Source organism: Sminthopsis crassicaudata, chromosome 4 (genome assembly GCF_048593235.1).
Source record: "Sminthopsis crassicaudata isolate SCR6 chromosome 4, ASM4859323v1, whole genome shotgun sequence".
NCBI classification, from domain to species: Eukaryota; Metazoa; Chordata; class Mammalia; order Dasyuromorphia; family Dasyuridae; genus Sminthopsis; species Sminthopsis crassicaudata.
The window spans coordinates 196,925,768-196,942,629 of NC_133620.1; the positions used below are offsets into that span (position 1 = coordinate 196,925,768).

The 16,862-nt window shown below is 33.3% G+C and overlaps 1 protein-coding gene across 2 annotated transcripts in view; it reads left to right on the forward strand.

Annotated features, from left to right (window-relative positions):
* SEC63 (SEC63 homolog, protein translocation regulator) overlaps positions 1 to 16,546 on the forward strand; it is a 71,689-nt gene extending 55,143 nt beyond the window's left edge. Inside the window, exons 15-21 of one of the 2 annotated variants that reach the window (XM_074310156.1) lie at positions 2,262 to 2,321; positions 2,606 to 2,776; positions 4,274 to 4,432; positions 6,360 to 6,461; positions 9,652 to 9,750; positions 13,710 to 13,814; positions 15,447 to 16,546. In XM_074310156.1, coding sequence (XP_074166257.1) covers positions 2,262 to 2,321; positions 2,606 to 2,776; positions 4,274 to 4,432; positions 6,360 to 6,461; positions 9,652 to 9,750; positions 13,710 to 13,814; positions 15,447 to 15,590 — 840 coding nt within the window. In that variant the 3' untranslated portion in view covers positions 15,591 to 16,546. Of the gene's footprint in view, positions 1 to 2,261; positions 2,326 to 2,605; positions 2,777 to 4,273; positions 4,433 to 6,359; positions 6,462 to 9,651; positions 9,751 to 13,709; positions 13,815 to 15,446 lie in introns of both variants that reach the window. The other variant, XM_074310155.1, reaches the window with a different exon arrangement.
* The last annotated feature ends 316 nt before the right edge of the window (positions 16,547 to 16,862 follow it).

Consider the following 16,862-nt stretch of genomic DNA (forward strand, 5'->3'; position numbering starts at 1 on the left):
AGAATCCTCTCACTAAATGATTAAATTTTTTTTTCTTTGTTCCTTTTAAATTTGTTTCTTCTAGAAATTCTTGTTAAACTTGTGTCCAATTTGTATTTTTCTTTGAGGGATAGTTTGTAGATATTTTCAAGTCATCTTCTATATTTGTATCTTGAACTTCCTTGTTACCATAGTTAAAATTTTTATGGTTGAATTCTCTTTGTTGTTGTTGCTTACTCGTTTTTCCAGCTTGCCTTGGACTAAATATTGTATTGGGCTGTGCTCACCTCTGAGGATTTATGTGGGATTTCTAGCCTGAACTTTTTTTTTCTTTTTAATGTCTATGGCTTCAGTAGAAAGGAGTCTTTTGGTGTTTTCCAAGTCATGTGATCTGATAAGAAAGTTGTTCATTATTTTCCGGTTGTACTCTGTAAATTCCTAATCTGGTTTGAATCTGTTGGCTTTTGTATATTGTTGAATTTCTGTAGAGTGCAGTTCCACTGTATTCTCTCATAGTTGGCTATCTGGAAAGTTCTACAAAATTTAGAATGGCTGACTCCTCTTTGGTTTGAGCTCCTGACTTAATTTATTCCACTGTGGGTCTTAGGTCTAATGTGGGTCTAAAAGTCCCTCCTCTGCTCTTGAACTCAGAGCCATACTGCTAAAGTTCTAGAACTTTTTCCTTGCTCCATATGCAGGTAGGTCCCTGCTCCCTAATAACTTCAAATAATAGGCTGCTTAGGTGCCATATGGCATTTGTTCTGTACCCAGTGTAGTGTGGGGGTCCCTGTGATATCTTTCTGCCCAGGTGTTCAGCCCTCTTTGTGTTCTCGTACATTCCCACTGCTGCAGCTGCTGCCCCTGTAGCCTTCTATTGCTCCTTCTACCTCTGGTGGCATTGCTTTTCCATGCTCAGCCTAGCCTTCACCCCAGGGTCAATAGTCTTCTCTTGTCTTCTTAAGTTTTCCTGAGCTAGAAATATAACTTTCTTTGACTTTTTCTTGGTTTTCCTGATCAGAATTTAGTTTGGCATGTTTTCTAGGTTGTTGGGGAAATGAGAGAGATGGGGAAGATGTATTGGGAGAGGTAAGCAAACTATTATAGAGAAATAGGGCTTAGGGAGCAAGGGGGAAGAGTATTTCAGTAGCCAAGTGTAGATCATGTACAGATAGAAAGAAAGTTTAAGGAAACAAATTCATTATCATTAAGATCTATAACTTTATTGTGCCTTCTCTTTTCCCTCTTCCCCCCTCCTGCTCTTTGTCTTGTTCTGTGTCTTCCCACTTTTGTGCCCTTCCCCAACATACACACCCACATACACACACACACCCACCCACACACCCCCCCCCCCCCCCCCACACACACACACCCTCCTAGTGAAAACAGAACAATGAAGCAATGAATTTACAGAGATTGCTGTTGCTGCTAATTAGGGAATTGACTTGAGATCTCTTGTGCAGAGAGAGGAATCCTTTCTGGCCCCCACATATCTGTCTTCTGTCCATCTACATTCAAGTACTACTTGATTGTCTTTGGTTCCTGTGTGTCATCCATCATCTGTCTTTTATCCATCTTAGGCCTTCATCTACCCCTGTATGTTCTTCATCTTGGTTCTGTCCAAAGCTCATGTGGCTGGCTCTCCCTCATTCTTCTGGCTCCCACATGCTCTTGAACCATGTACCAATCTTCTTCCTCCTTGGGTATGCAGGCCCTTTCCTGTCTTCCTTTTTTCCCTTTAACAATATCAGTAGGCATATTTGTATGTAAAAATTGTTTTACATAGAAGTCTGCTGAATGGTCCACTTAAGTTAAAGTAAGAACTGTCTGTTTATGATTAGTTTAAAATCAGTCTTTTTAAATTACCTTGCTTCTGAATAAAAATTTTTTTTTAATGGAAATCTGAGTAAACTGAAGTTGATATTAAAAAAATAAGTTCAAAAAGATTTTCTATATTGATTGTTGTACTGAAATTTTGCTATAATTTTCACTGGAACCTAAGGATCTCTTTAGATTCTTAGCTGAATTATATCGGAGAGGATATTAAAGCAGTAAAATCCATAATTAGTCTAAAAACTTCTAAGGTAGATATGATGGATTATAAACCATGTAGGTGTATTTTTGTAGCTAGATAATGTTTTATCTGTGGGGTTCTCTAAAAAACCCAACCAAAACCAAATGCACTTTTCATATTGATACTGCTTTGTTATGAGAATGCTTTGTTATTTGATAGTAAATTTATCAGTTGGCCTAATGTGTTTTTTTTTTTTTTTTTTTCCTTTCAGGAAGTATTTGAAAAGGAACAGTCTATCTGTGCTGCAGAAGAGCAGCTGGCAGAAGACGGGGCAAGTTAATTAAGAACTTTGGCTTTCATGATAACATCTGTGCTAATTGGTTGAAGAAATAATCTTTTAATTGGGGAACTGATTGACTTATTCATGTAGATTTTAGGGAGTTTTAAAAAACTTTTATTATAGTCTTTTAAATCTAAAATTTTATTCATTTAGCTTTTGAAATACATTACCACAGTTCTCTGTTGTGTATGTGCAGGCTAAATTAATTGTAGATATAATTATTGTTTTTTTGAGTGCGCTGTTCTTTGCACTTAACCTTTTTTGGTATGTTATAGCAAGGTGATACCAACAAAAATAAGACTAAAGGATGGCAGCAGAAGAGTAAAGGACCTAAGAAAACTGCTAAATCAAAAAAAAAGAAACCTTTGAAAAAAAAAGCTGCCTCTGTGCCATTGCCCCAGTCGAAACAGCAGAAGCAAAAGCAGGCAAATGGTGTTGTTGGGAGTGTAAGTATTTTCTGTGTAATCAGATTATCTTGTATATTGTTGTTAATTAAGCAAATTGGGAAAAGATTCCAGAGTACTGGCTGAAAAGCATATAAGTAATTTTGTACCTCTCCTTCTCGTCAGCCAAAATTTTTTTTTGCCAAAATTGATTGCATCTAAGAGAGGGATGACTTAGCATTTTGTCACAGGTTACTAAAACACACATACACACACACACACACACACACACACAAAATTCATTTTATCATTACCGTACAGTACTTAAAATTTTGGGAATTGTTGAGTGGAGCTAAAATAGCAGAGGAAAAGGTACATTCTAGATGAACTCTCCCAACAGTCACCTTTTCAAAAATTAGCCATATATTGGGAATAAAAACCTCACAAACAAATGCAGAAATATTTAATGCATCTTTTTTTTTGGATCATAATACAGTAAAATTACATTCAAAGGCCTTGGAAGAATTAACCAGAAACTAAGTAATCAGATCCTAAAAAATGAGTGGGTGAAAGAATGAATCATAGAAATAACCTCTAAAGAAAGAACTAAGAAACTCTGACTACATATTAGAGTACACTTTCTTTCATTTTATTTTATTGCTTTAATATTTTTTTTTTATCATGGCTAATATGAAAATATGTTTTGCATGACTTCACCTTTTGTTTGCCTTCTCAATAGATAGGAAACAGGCAGAAGGGAGAGAGCTTTTGGAACTAGGGGAAATTTTTTTAAAGTATAATTTTGAAAGTTTTTGTTGGTGCATTTTGTTTCTTTCCAAATCTGTCCTCTCCCGTCCCCCTTACAATAAGTGCAAGAACAAAAAAATATCTTTTCAGGATGAGAAACATTGTCCAATAGAATCATATTCTTTGCAGCATGGAGGCAACCTTGTGTTTTAAATCTTATTTTAGAAAAATATAAACTCTTGCAAGTCCTGCCAAATGGGAAGAGGCTTTGAATTTGGCTTTATTGATGAATCTATATATATGTCATCAGGGACACCTCACTTAAGTGCAGAGGATCTGACTGCAGGGTGATAAAAGTCATCTTTGTAGGAGCAATGATTAACCACACTAATAAAATGGTGATTCCTTGAAATAATGAATATAAAATTCAAATAACCCAAAACTAACAATGCAAAAGCAATGTTTAGTATTTTGAAACATATTAGATCATAGAACCTTTAAATAAAAAGTTAGTATTTCATTTTAAGCACTCTTTAGAAAGCTTTTTCCTTAAACCTCTCACACAATACTGTTTCACCTAAATAATTTTCTATGTGAGCTTATATTTTCATAAATCACTTCAATAAAATGTCATTGCTCTTGGCTTTGGGTATACAAAAATAAAAACAAACTAAACCACTTGAAAGAATTTCCATTCTACCTAGGATAGTTAAGCTAATATTACTTCGCTGGGTTATAACTTTTTTTTTCTTTTGGAGCCTTTTTGCTCCTTGGTAATAATAAAGTTTTTCTGTGGCTGTATTTTCTTTCTAGGAAGCTGCTTTAAAAGAAGATGATGATGATGTATCTGACAAAGGTAGTGATTCTGAGGAAGAAGAAACAAATAGGGACTCCCAAAGTGAAAAAGATGATGGAAGTGACAGAGACTCTGACAGAGAACAAGATGAAAAACAAAACAAAGATGATGAAGCAGTAAGTCTTTTGTATTATGAGCTTTTTAAATTTATGAGCTATACTTCCACTTACTCATTCTCAGAATTAAATATATATATATATTTTTAAAATATTCTATTATTTGGATTTTTATTTTATAATAAGGAATTTTAAAGGTCAAGGTCACAAAGCAAATTGGCCACAATCTGTGAATAGATCCTATTCTTTACTACTTAACCCCTTATTTATCTTCAGTGTTTACAAAAAAAAAAAAAAAAAAGAGTTCTTAGACCTAAGATAGTCTACTTTGCCTTTTTTGCTGGAGGGTAACTAATATGAGATAAAAGACTCAGAGAAAGATTTTTTTAAGATTGGCCAGATCCAAGCATGTTTGTGGCTTATGAAAAAGAGGCAGTGCAGAGAGAAAGATTGCAGATGTATGAGTGAAAGGGTTTGAGAAGAGAATTTAAAAAAAAAAAAAAAGTTGCTTTTTTTTTTCCCCCAGCAGAAAGTAAGAGCAAAAAAAAGAGAGAGAAGAGAGAGAAGAGAATTAAAATCTTGGCAGAAAAAGGGGATGGGATCCCAGCACATCATTATCCTTGGCATTGAATTATAAGGATATCTCTTTTGAGAATTAAGAGGAAAAAGGATGATAGTAGGAGTCTCTGGAATGCATTCAATCTTCTTAGTAAAGTAGGGATGAAAGGTGATCAAGGACTTTAAAGAGAAATGATTTAGCACTGGCACTATAGATAATATAGAAATTTTTCTATTCTTCTAAATACCTAAGTAATAATGAAAGCCCAGCAGAATAGTCCAATATATTAATTATAAATATATAGTGGTTGAAATCAGCTTGATTTTTGCAACTTTGTCCAGGAGTGTTCAGTAGTTATAATGCAGTTGCAGAGAAATTGGCTAATAGAAGTTTCCAAAGTTGGGAATTAGCAGGTTGGGGATGTTGGAAGGTTGGAGATGGGATTGAGTGAGGGTTCTTGGCTAGTAACTACAACAATGTAACAGTAGCAGTGAGAAGTCAGAACTGTGTATGGAGACAAATTGAGTCCTAACAAGGGAGGTGACTGGAAAATTAGGAATAAGTCAAGGGACAGTCAAGGTCTATCGAGAGTAAAAAGGGCAAGTGTAATGTGATGGAGGAATACAAGTAAAAATAAGGGTTGGTGAGTGGAATTTGAACATGTGAAAAATTGAAACTAGTACAATTCCATGGAACATGTTATAAGCATGCCTTGTGTGAGACTGCCATGAGTGAAGAAGGGTGATTGTTGAGGTTGAAGATTGTTGTGGTGAGGAAATAGAGAGGTTTGTCTGTATGAATGTTGAAGTTAGTAAGCTGAAAGTAAAAAATGAGAGAAAGCAAAATGAATAAATATATGTTAAAATCTTTTAAATTGGATAAGTGACTGGGTAATTGGGAGAGGATAGTAATAAAAATGATGATGAGTATCTGTTTATATACACTTTGAAAGAAAAGATTATTGAGGAATATAAGGAGAAGATAGAAAAAAGGACTATAATTATACACAGTATCTACTGTGTACTAACATGAAACTACAATTAATAGCACAAATTAAATGAGAAAACAAAAAAACATTCTTTTCCCTAGGATTTGCAAATGTTGTTGTTGCTTTAATTCAGGGGTTCTCAAACTATGGCCCTCCAGGTGCGGGGGCTGAGGAAGTTTATGCTGCTGCTGTGTTATAGCAAATGGGCTGAGGGATGGAGACAGTGTGAGTTTTTGTTTTTACTATAGTCTGGCTCTCCCACAGTCTGAGGGACAGTGAACTGGCCCCCTATTTAAAAAGTTTGAGGACTACTTAATTCATAGGAAGAGGCAAAGTATTAATTATGTAGGTAATAGAATATTGAGTATGTATTATATTAACCTCATTGCCTGATTTAAAAATAAAATGATTTGTCATTTATTTGAATCATTCTTCAATAGGAGTGGCAAGAATTACAACAAAGTATACAACGGAAGGAGAGAGCTCTGCTGGAAACCAAATCAAAGATAACGCACCCTGTTTACAGTCTTTACTTTCCTGAGGTAAGTTGTATGCAGATGGTAGTCTTTTTCAAGATTATTAGATATTTTTCATTTTCTTCAGTATTTTGCAGTTTATATGCTTTCTGTGCCTTATGCTAATGAGTGTTGTCCTGATAAGTTCTGATGTAGGGAGCATAGTGATTGTCTTAAAAAGAGGGTCATTTAGGATTTCATAAGTGACATCTTTTATCTTTCATGTAACAATTCCTCTCTGGAGTAAGGTGCTTGATTACAATAGGATGGTTCCCCTTTAAGACTGTTAACCTGTGAATGCTTTTTCTTGAATTTTATTTTATAGTATGTTTCTAAATTCAATAAGAAAAATTTTGTAAGGTATATGAAGGAACTTTTGTTGTTATTGTTGTTAAATTCATGAGCCTAGTACCTTAAATCTAATAAATGAAGCTTGATGGGGACATATTTCTCTAGGATTTCTCACATATTTCCTTTTTTTTAACTTTTGACTTGCAGAATTCAGATTCATTCTTTACATGCCTTTAGCACTTTGGCCAAAATATTAGAGTAGTCATTTCCCAGGTGAAATTAATATTGAGGGGTGTGGGAAATTTAGAGACTAAAATCTTCATAGTTTTTCCTATATGAATCTTGAAAGTTACATGTAGATTCAAACCAGTTCCAATTGTTCAGTAATGAAGAGAGTCAGCCACACCCAGAGAGAGAACTATGGGAAATGAGTGTGGACCACAACATAGCATTTCCACTCTTTCTGTTATTGTTTGCTTGCATTTTTGCTTACTTCTCAGGTTTTTTCTTTCTTTCTAGATCTGATTTTTCTTGTTCAGCAATATAACTTTATAAATATGTATACATATATTGGATTTAACATGTACTTTAACATATTTAGCATGTATTGGACTACCTGCCATCTGGGGAGAGGATGGGGGGAAGGAGGGAAAAAGTTGGGACAGAAGGTTTTGCAAGGGTCAGTGTTGAAAAATTACTCGTGAATATGTTTTGTAAATAAAAAGGTATAATAATTTTAAAAAAGAAAGAAAAAGTGTCATGTAGCCAGAATTTAGACATTTAAAATTTTTAAATTAAAATTTTAAAACATTTTAAAATTTAAATATTTATTTAGCTATAGACTATCTCTAGGTATTCATGAAAGCATTGACTTCCATTAATGCCTCCTTCTTGAACAAAATTCCTTTAAATGAAGTTGTTCTGAGAAGTAAGTCTTGCTGAGGTTGTCATAGGGAGCAAATTTCTTAAATCTTTAAAGGGGAGATGGAATCTATGTCTTGAAACATGTCTCTTTAGTTCATTCTCTAGAAGTGATGAATCTTAGTCTTCACTGTACAAAATTAACATGTTAAATGAATTTTATGTTTTTGCTTTTTCAATTGAAGTGTAATACATAAAAAATTTGCTAATTTAGGGTTACCTAAGAGTTCTATACATAAGAGAACTCAAGTACTTTTTTCTTGGTGATCTTCAGTTTTATATAATCATAAGTATGATATACTTTAATATTAGAAAAATAATTACCTTAATTTATGTTGTATATCTTAATCATATAGAATTTTGATATAAAATGCATCAAAATGGAAGTATCTTAGCATGGTTTTTCTTTTGAAATTAGTTGTTTTGAAAAGACTCCAGTTTTAAGCAGTTGTTAGTACTTACATAATATAATTGGAATATATTGATAATGCAGTCCTTGCTGCAAAAAATATGGAGTGGTGGTTTACATTTCACTGTAATTGAGAGAACATGTGCTTCCATTTGGGGGAAGGGATAAAAATACCTACTGAAAGGTAATAATTTTGCTAGGCTTTGAAGGATAGAAAGAAGTTAAACAAATAGAGGTGATGGGAATGGGAGAACATTCCAGGGACTTAGGATCATTCTGTATAGCTGAAGATTACCATTAAACAGAAGACCAAAAAAAGAAGAAGAAAAGAAAAGAAAATATCTTAAATCATTTTAGTGAAAAAGCTTTTATTTTGTTTACTTTATTAAAAGAGAGGATTCTTGAACTTTTAATCTTTTCTTGAAAAGTTCATTAGGAACACCAGTTACTGAGCTTTTTTATAACCTATTGATTCTTAGAATCTGTTGAGCTTTATTTACTTGTTTACCATTATTCTAAATGATACTTTATGACAGTACTTTTCCAGCTCTTGTGTCTACTTATCTTGCCCTGTTTTCACATGGCATTTCTTATTGCCATCTTTGTACCTTCCTGTAGCATCTTCCTTTTTTTTTTTTCTGTATAGGGGTTAAAAAACCCAGGATGTTAAAAGCTAGTTAGATTACTGTGTAGAATGAGAGCAAGAACGTTGGCAGAGAGCAGACCTTCCTAGGGATGTTGGAGCTCATGTGGTTCTTCATCCTGCTTTCTCCAGTCTTCTGGGTGCTTTTGCTAATGATGACACTTCTTCCTGTGATAGATTTCTGTCACCCCTCTACTCCACCTTTAAAAAAATACTCTGGTTCCACTACCTTCTTGAAACTTTCCTTATCCTCCTCATCTCAAACTGGTTTCTCCCTCAGCTTGGACTTTAAACCAGGTGGGTTGTAGCACCACCGAACTCCCTTCCAACTCTGAAGATCTATGGAGCAACTTTTCTTGCTCAATCCTCTGACCACCTCTTTGGTTTTATAATTTCTGTGTAGCATTTCTCTGTTCCTCACTATATATTACCAATCTCCTCCTCCTTTTCTTTCCCAACAGCTTGTAGTGCCTTTCCCTCTGAAATTATTTTTTATCTACTTTGTACATAATCATATCTTGTATATCCAGTAATTCAGGTATTGTCTTTCCTATTAAAGTGTGAGAGCAGGTATTGAATTTACCTTTCTTTGTCTCCCCTGTGCTTGCTTAGCATAATGACTTGTACATAATAAAAGCATACTTTTCAAGTTGATTATATATTGCTCCTTTTGATTTATTTTTTGGTTCTTGGTTCTGATAGGTGAGCTTTTCAGATAAAAGAACCCTATTGTCTCTACTTTTTTCTTTTATAGTATTTGTTAAATCATCTGATTACAAGTATTTTTAATTAGGACAGTCCTCCTAAATTTACCCAGTTAAATTGGTTTTAAAATTTTTATTGATGCTTTTTTTAAAAATGCTGTTGTCTCTTTCTGATATATCTTTTTTTAATATAAAATTATTATTTTTTTCCTAATGATTTATAGGTCTTTTTCTTCTTCCCCTCCACAGGAAAAACAGGAGTGGTGGTGGCTTTATATTGCAGATAGGAAGGAACAAACATTGATATCTATGCCATACCATGTGTGCACATTAAAAGATATGGAAGAGGTAATTAATTATATAATATCATTTCAGCATTGATGATATGTATGCATATACTAGCACTGTTCTTTTTGTTTTTGATCTTAAAATTTTATATTTATTTTCCTTCTACATTCTACCAGATCATTTTTCTTCCAGAATATCTTTTGGTTTTTCAATAGAAGCAGAAATCTTTTGCTTTCAGTTAGGATTTGCCTATGGTAGATTAGGAGTAGATTATCTTTTTAATATTTGCTTTTGAACATTTTTTGCAATTGGAGTATTTTAATATGGAGAAAAATATAACTTTACATAGTTCTTCTTTTCAGGAATTATATTGCCTACAAATTTTGCAGGGCTTTTTTCCCCCCTACTAATCTGTTGCTAAATATTTAAGCATTCTATTTAAAAATTTGAATTATTTAAGCACGGAATCTGAAAGAATAAACAAGAAATACTTTTGCAACCACCTTGTTATGTTTCAAATGATAGGTTTATCTAGATTAATCAACAATTGTGGCAAAAAAAATTTGTTTTTGGTTATTTAGGGATATAATTGCTTTCCACTGGCTTTACAATTCTTCTCCTTATATGTTATATGCCATACTGCCTAGGAGAGATGTTCTTAGTTTCCTTTGTGTAGAGGACTAGAAAAGAGGAGTAAAGCCTGGGGCTACTTTTGTTACTTCTGTATTGTTAATTTTTCCTTGAAAAATCATTTTCTCTCATCTCTTAACCGAGTGGCAAGCTACTTAAAATATTTTATTGCTGTTTTGTTTAATGCTCAAAATATATATAGTTCATTGGCTATATCTTGCTTTTATAAATACCAATTTGAACTTCAATTTTGAGGGGTGGGTATATGTGTGTGCACATACATGTATACAGCAACATAGTTTCCTATTTTTTATCTGTTCTGATTATAATGATGATAATAGCTAACATGTATATAGCACTCACTATGTACTAGACACTGGAAACACTTTATAATTATTTCATTTGGTCCTTAGAACAGTGAGGTAGGTGTTATTACTATCCCCATTTTATAGGCGAGGAAACTGAGTCAAATAGGTTACACAGCTAAGTAAGTGTCTAAGGCTGAATTTGAACTCAGATCTAGACTCCCAATACCCAGCACTCTATTCCTGTGTCATCTAGTAACCTATATTCCCCATGAAGTAGATCTGCTTAGACATAGAAATGACATATTGGACTCTCATTGCCCATGACCATAAGTCAGGACTAGAAGGGACCTTACAAATCATTTAGAACAAATTCTCTCCTTAATTCCCCTCCTCCCTCCCTTTTAAAAAAGAGACAAGGAAACTAATTTTCTACCTGCTAGATTTTTACATTGTACAGCAAAGACATTTTTCTGTCCATTTTCTGCCTCAAATCTCTCTTCTAATTAAGATTCTTTCTAATTAAATTCTTCTAAACAAATCTATCCCACTTTTTTTTCTCTTTAAGAAGGTTCATGTGTATTATCAATCAGATAATCAACAAACATTTAAGTACTTATTACGTGTTAAGTACTGAGGTAGAGCTAAAGATACAATGGCCAATGAAAGTCTTACCTCTCAAGAAATTTACATTCTAATGGAGGAGAGTGCATGAACATATGAAAACATATTAAAACCAAATACAATTTGGCCTATTTGAGTATAGAGTAACAGGGAGGTGCTGTACTCTAGGGCAGATTTTGTTAAAAAAAAATTTCCACTTATGACCCCTTTTTACCTGGGAAATTTTTATGTGACCCTGCGTATATAAGTAAATAAAATAGGTATACAAACCAAACATTTCCTGATAATAAATCATAATTTCATGACTTTTATATTTAGTTATGAAATCCCATTGGAGCCACAAACCGCAGTTTAAGAACTTAGCTGGCTCTAATATCCCAATTACTTTTAATCATTTTTTATTTGAGAGTTTTAATAAGTGTGTCATGGTTGTCCAGATACTGCTTTACATAAATGATGGGAGAGGCTTTTTTATCTTTATTTTGGTATAGTACCCTCATTGATACCTTTCCCTTTCCCTCCATTTATACCATAATTTGAAGGCATTTTTTAAGGGTCTTCTTAGTGCTTTAATATGCTGTGATATTTGATGCCCAAACAAGTAAAGAAAGACATTACTCTTTCCATTGTACCTCCAGGAAACTTGAAATGATTAGAAATAATGAATAACAAATCTTATTTGCATCTTACAGATACAAACACTGGTATACTATTATTTTATTATTAAGAACCTTACTAATTAAAAAGGATGGCTGTAAAAAAAAGGTACTTCTGCTTACATTTGTCATTAGTTTTCTCATTCTCGATATCTTCATGGAATTTGTTTGCCAACTGTATTGTATCATTGCTTCTCATATCAGCGATTATCTGCTGCCAGAGAGATGACTTTTTAAAATTGGTCTGTTTTTCTAATATTCCCCTCTCTAAGAACTTTCAAAATGTCATTGTCTTTTATAAAAAAATAAGGCCATACTAGTGCCATCTTCTTTGCTTTGCCAAGACTGCCTGCTTGTTCACAGAAACTCTCAGACTCCTTTGATAAAGAGTAGTGTAAAAGTCCAAATTAAGGGTGTGTTGGCACATCATCACAAAGAATGAGACTTTAAAAACACCCACAGCATCTTTTTCATTGTGATTATATTGGGTTCAACTGGTTTTGGAAACAGTGGCTTATTTGCAGGCTTGCAGGCAGCTTAGATCATTCTGAGAATGAGAGATTTTCAAGGCCCAGGTATTATGTTGATTAATTTCCATTTTAATCCTATTTTCATTAGTTTCTTATTCTTCCTTACTTTAATGTGATAACTCAACATTACCTTTTCCCCTTATTTTTTAAATTATCTGTTTTCCTTTATTTCTTGAGTTTGCTAACACTTTTTTTTTTATACTAGAGCTATCTTAAACAACTTATTTAAAAGAGCATATCCTCAAATTCTATTTTGAAATAGCACAATTCATAAACTTGGACAGAAGGAGCATCTAAAGAAAATTTTACCTTTTTACCATATATTTAAATCCTGGTACAACCCTAAGATCTTTGGAAGTCATGAGAAGCTACTCTGGTATCATGACAAAACTGTCTCTTCATAGCCATAATGATATATAGTGAATAGTTTATATAGCAGAAGATCATTTTGGTTTCAAACTAAAAGGCAGAGCTTCACCTAAACCAAGATCATGGGTTAGGGAGTCATTGGTTCTTTTCTCTGACACTTCTTCATTAATTCTTCTATCTTTATAGCTTATGACTTTCTTTCTTCATGTATTTGTAAATTGTTTATAGAATAAAAAGTTACATTGTACATGAATGTATCCATTATCTGGGTAAAATAGCTATTGATTGCCAAAAAATTCCCTAACTAATCTTATCCACAAGCTGCTTAAAAGTGATAAAAGAGTAATTCAGCCAATATTATGATTTAACTTCCATACATTATTGTTATTTCTATAAATCCAACATACATGATACCAAATAATTTTTACAGATCTTTCAGAATTCTTCTTAAATTTAGAAAGATATTTTGAAAATGCCAACATACAATTTGGATCCCTTGTAGAAAATTTTTTCTGTCATGTTAAAAATCACTGGAATACAAATGAGTGGTCTCTGCTTCCTAGGGATGGTTTCTTTTTGGTTTATGTATTAATAGCATATTGACTGACAATGAAAGGGAGCATTGAATTTAATCAGGAAAGATATCTTCACATTCTGTCTTCATTGCTTATTTGGCTGTATGTCAATGAGCAAGTCTCTGGGCCTGTTTCCTCAACTGTAAAATTGGTTTTAATAATACCTACTTTACAATGTTGTTATGAAGTTTAGATATGATCATAAATTTAAGTATTTTATTTTGTAAACCTTGTAACATTAGAGAACCATCAGCTTTTAGGCTTGATTTAAGACTTGTAGAGTCAAGGATCTTTGCTCTGAAGTTCACAAAGTTATCTTTTATCTTTCAGGTAGAACTAAAGTTCCCTGCTCCAGGAAAACCTGGAAATTACCAGTATACAGTGTATCTAAGATCAGATTCCTATATGGGTTTGGACCAGATTAAACCATTGAAGGTAAAAATCAAAAACCATTCAGTAAATACATTTCCTTTTTCTTGATTTGAATACTTATTTGATTAAGCTACCTTTAGAGTTCGTTGAAGTTAAGTAATGGAGTAGGGAAGGGTTCATCAAATGTCTTTTATGTGCAAAATTATTTTATGAGCTGGTGTGTTTTTAAGAATAAAATACCTCTCTGGAAGTTTTAATTTTAAGATTTGAAACAGTTTAGAAGCTTGAATTGACAAAGCAAGTATGAAGGATTTTTTGAGAAAATTTAATGAAAACGTTAGGTTGTATTAACTGAAGTATAGTGACTAGAATACGAGTTATGTTTTATTGTACTTTGCCACAATTATCTGGCCCAATATGTCAAAGAAAAATAGTACTTATCTGACTACACCAGGTGTATTATGTTCAGTTCTCAGTGTCAGACTGGCAAAACAGTAGTGACAAATTGGGTTGTCCAGAGGAAAGAAACCAGAATAAAATGAAAGCTATCAAAGCCCACATCAAAGATCTTAAAAGAATTGGGGATGCTTATTTTAGAGAAGAAAGAGGGTGGGAATGGAATTAGGTTTGAAGATGACAGTTTCCTAGCTGTTTTCAAGTATTTGGAGGACTATCACGTGAAAGAATATTTAGTCTAATTCTGCTCCGAAGAGCAGAGCTAGTACCAATATGTTAAAATTACAAGGAGTAAATTTGGTTTCACTCTAAAACATTTTTCTAAGTTCAAAATTGGAGTGGGATATAAAATATTTCCCTGTTGCTGGAATTGTTCACATAGAGATTTGATGGTTACCTGAGGAGAATGTTGTAGAAGGAATACCTGCTGGAAGAGGAGGTGGGACTCAAGGACCTCTTGAGGTGCCTCAGATTAATCATACTTTTAGAAAAATACATTCTTTGCTCTTCACCACTTCCTCACCTCAATAATGGTGTTTCAGTTTTTTCCAATGGGAAAAACTTAAGACTTTTGTTTACCGATCTCCAACATGAACTATTTTTGATCATCTCATCTTAGGACTTTAAGATTCTACAGTTTGTTTTCTCTAATGAGGAACACAGCAGTCCACTTATCTGAAGCACATGCCCACTAAGAATCATGCTATTGCTAGAGCTTTCTATTTGCTGCAGAAGTCATTCTAATTTACAATACAAGTGATGACTCAGAAGGCACAGAACTTGTTGAGATTCAAGGGCAAAGAGAGGTGAGGCAGTAAAGATCTTCTTACTTCACCTCCCATTTGTATGCCACAGGCATAGAAAACAGTTTTTATAAAAATGTATTCAAAAAATACTGAAAAAATAGCCATTGTGTATGTCCTGAGGAATGGGCATCCAAAGTCTTCTTCAACCTTTTGATACATATCCAACTTTAGACTATGGTTGAAATACAAAGGAAAATCAAAAATTCAAAGCTGAATGCTCTTTGGATAAATGACATCTTATAGATATATTTCTGGTATATGTTAGAGCTAAGATGTTTACCTTAATCTCCTGATTTTCTATTTTCTGTATGTAAGGAATAAATGAAATAATATATCAAGTGCTTTGTAAGCTATAAAATACTGTTTCTAAGCATCAGCTATTATTGTTATTAATAAAGATTGTAATTTTAACACTCAAAACTTTCTTTTACAGTTGGAAGTTCATGAAGCTAAACCAGTGCCAGAAAATCATCCACAGTGGGACACAACAATAGAAGGAGATGAAGACCAGGAGGATAGCGAGGGCTTTGAAGATAGTTTTGAAGAAGAAGAAGAAGAAGAAGATGATGATGACTAAACAAGTCTGAACCGACTACACTATTTGCACACATTTGCAAACTTTTTCCTGTTATGATGGAACTGTACAGTAAACCAGAAACACAGTGCAGAAGTGTTGTTGAAGAAAGTTTAGTTTCTTTGCCCAGTATGAGTACATTATGTAATTTGCCAGTGGAGGTCTAGCAATATTTTGCCATGGGTACAACCTGGAAGATGCTTGTGGCTTATTTAAGCCTCTTAACTGTGGGATGGTGCATTTATTTCAACAATGATAATAAATCTTTTTTATTATAACTGTCCAAAAGTGTGGGCTATGTATCGTCTGATCAGTCTATGGTCCCAATAAAAGAAAAAGTACCATGAAAAAAATATCTCAATGAGCAACTTTCTGCAGTCAACTTTATTTTTTAGAAAAGTAAACATCTTTTAGGTATCATCTGCACAAGTTTTAATCTTGATAAACTGTTACTCCTTTTCTCAGTATTTTTCACTGATATGAAAATATTATGACAACTTCATCAATAGCTTTAAATCTCTTGTTTTTACTTTTCTGGTCATCTTTTTGTGTCCTGCCTTGAGGAAGCACATTCCACATAGCATAGAGGGCTACATTTTGGGATTTGCCTTTTCTTAATTGCCCAAGATATTCATACAAATTATAAAAAATATTGACTATGTCATAAAATGCTCTTAATGGCTTAAAACATTTTTAAGCCTCTATTTCAGCAGATCAATGCAAGATCTAATTTTTTTTGATAAACTATGTGTCTAAAAATGACTGTGGGACCATATGTTATCTGATGTTGGTGGCTTATATATTATTATACCTTTTGTCAAAGGTACAGTATAAAAACTGAAAGACATTCTTAGCTTTTAATCTACCTGACAGAAACCTTTTAAGGAGAAAACACAACATGCAAAGGAGGCATCTTTTGTATTCATTTTGAACTATCAATAAACCAGATGTTTGATTCAGTTTGCATTTGTAATGGTGTTTATCTTTTTTACCCCTAGAAACGGTTTATACATAGGGGGAGTACATGCTTTTATTTTTTCTCTTAAATATTTGTTTATAGCATTGTACAAAAATGCTGAAGTTACTAGTATTTCTGTACAGTATAAGAAAAATAAAAGTTACCATGGATTGGTGTTATCCCTTATCCATCTCTAGTCTCCAGGCACAGTACAATAGTTTTTAGTGGTTATAAAATGTAGAGATTAATACAAGTCAACAACAGTGGTAAGAAATATTTTTAGTACTAGATATTGAGGAATCATAAATCTACAATAC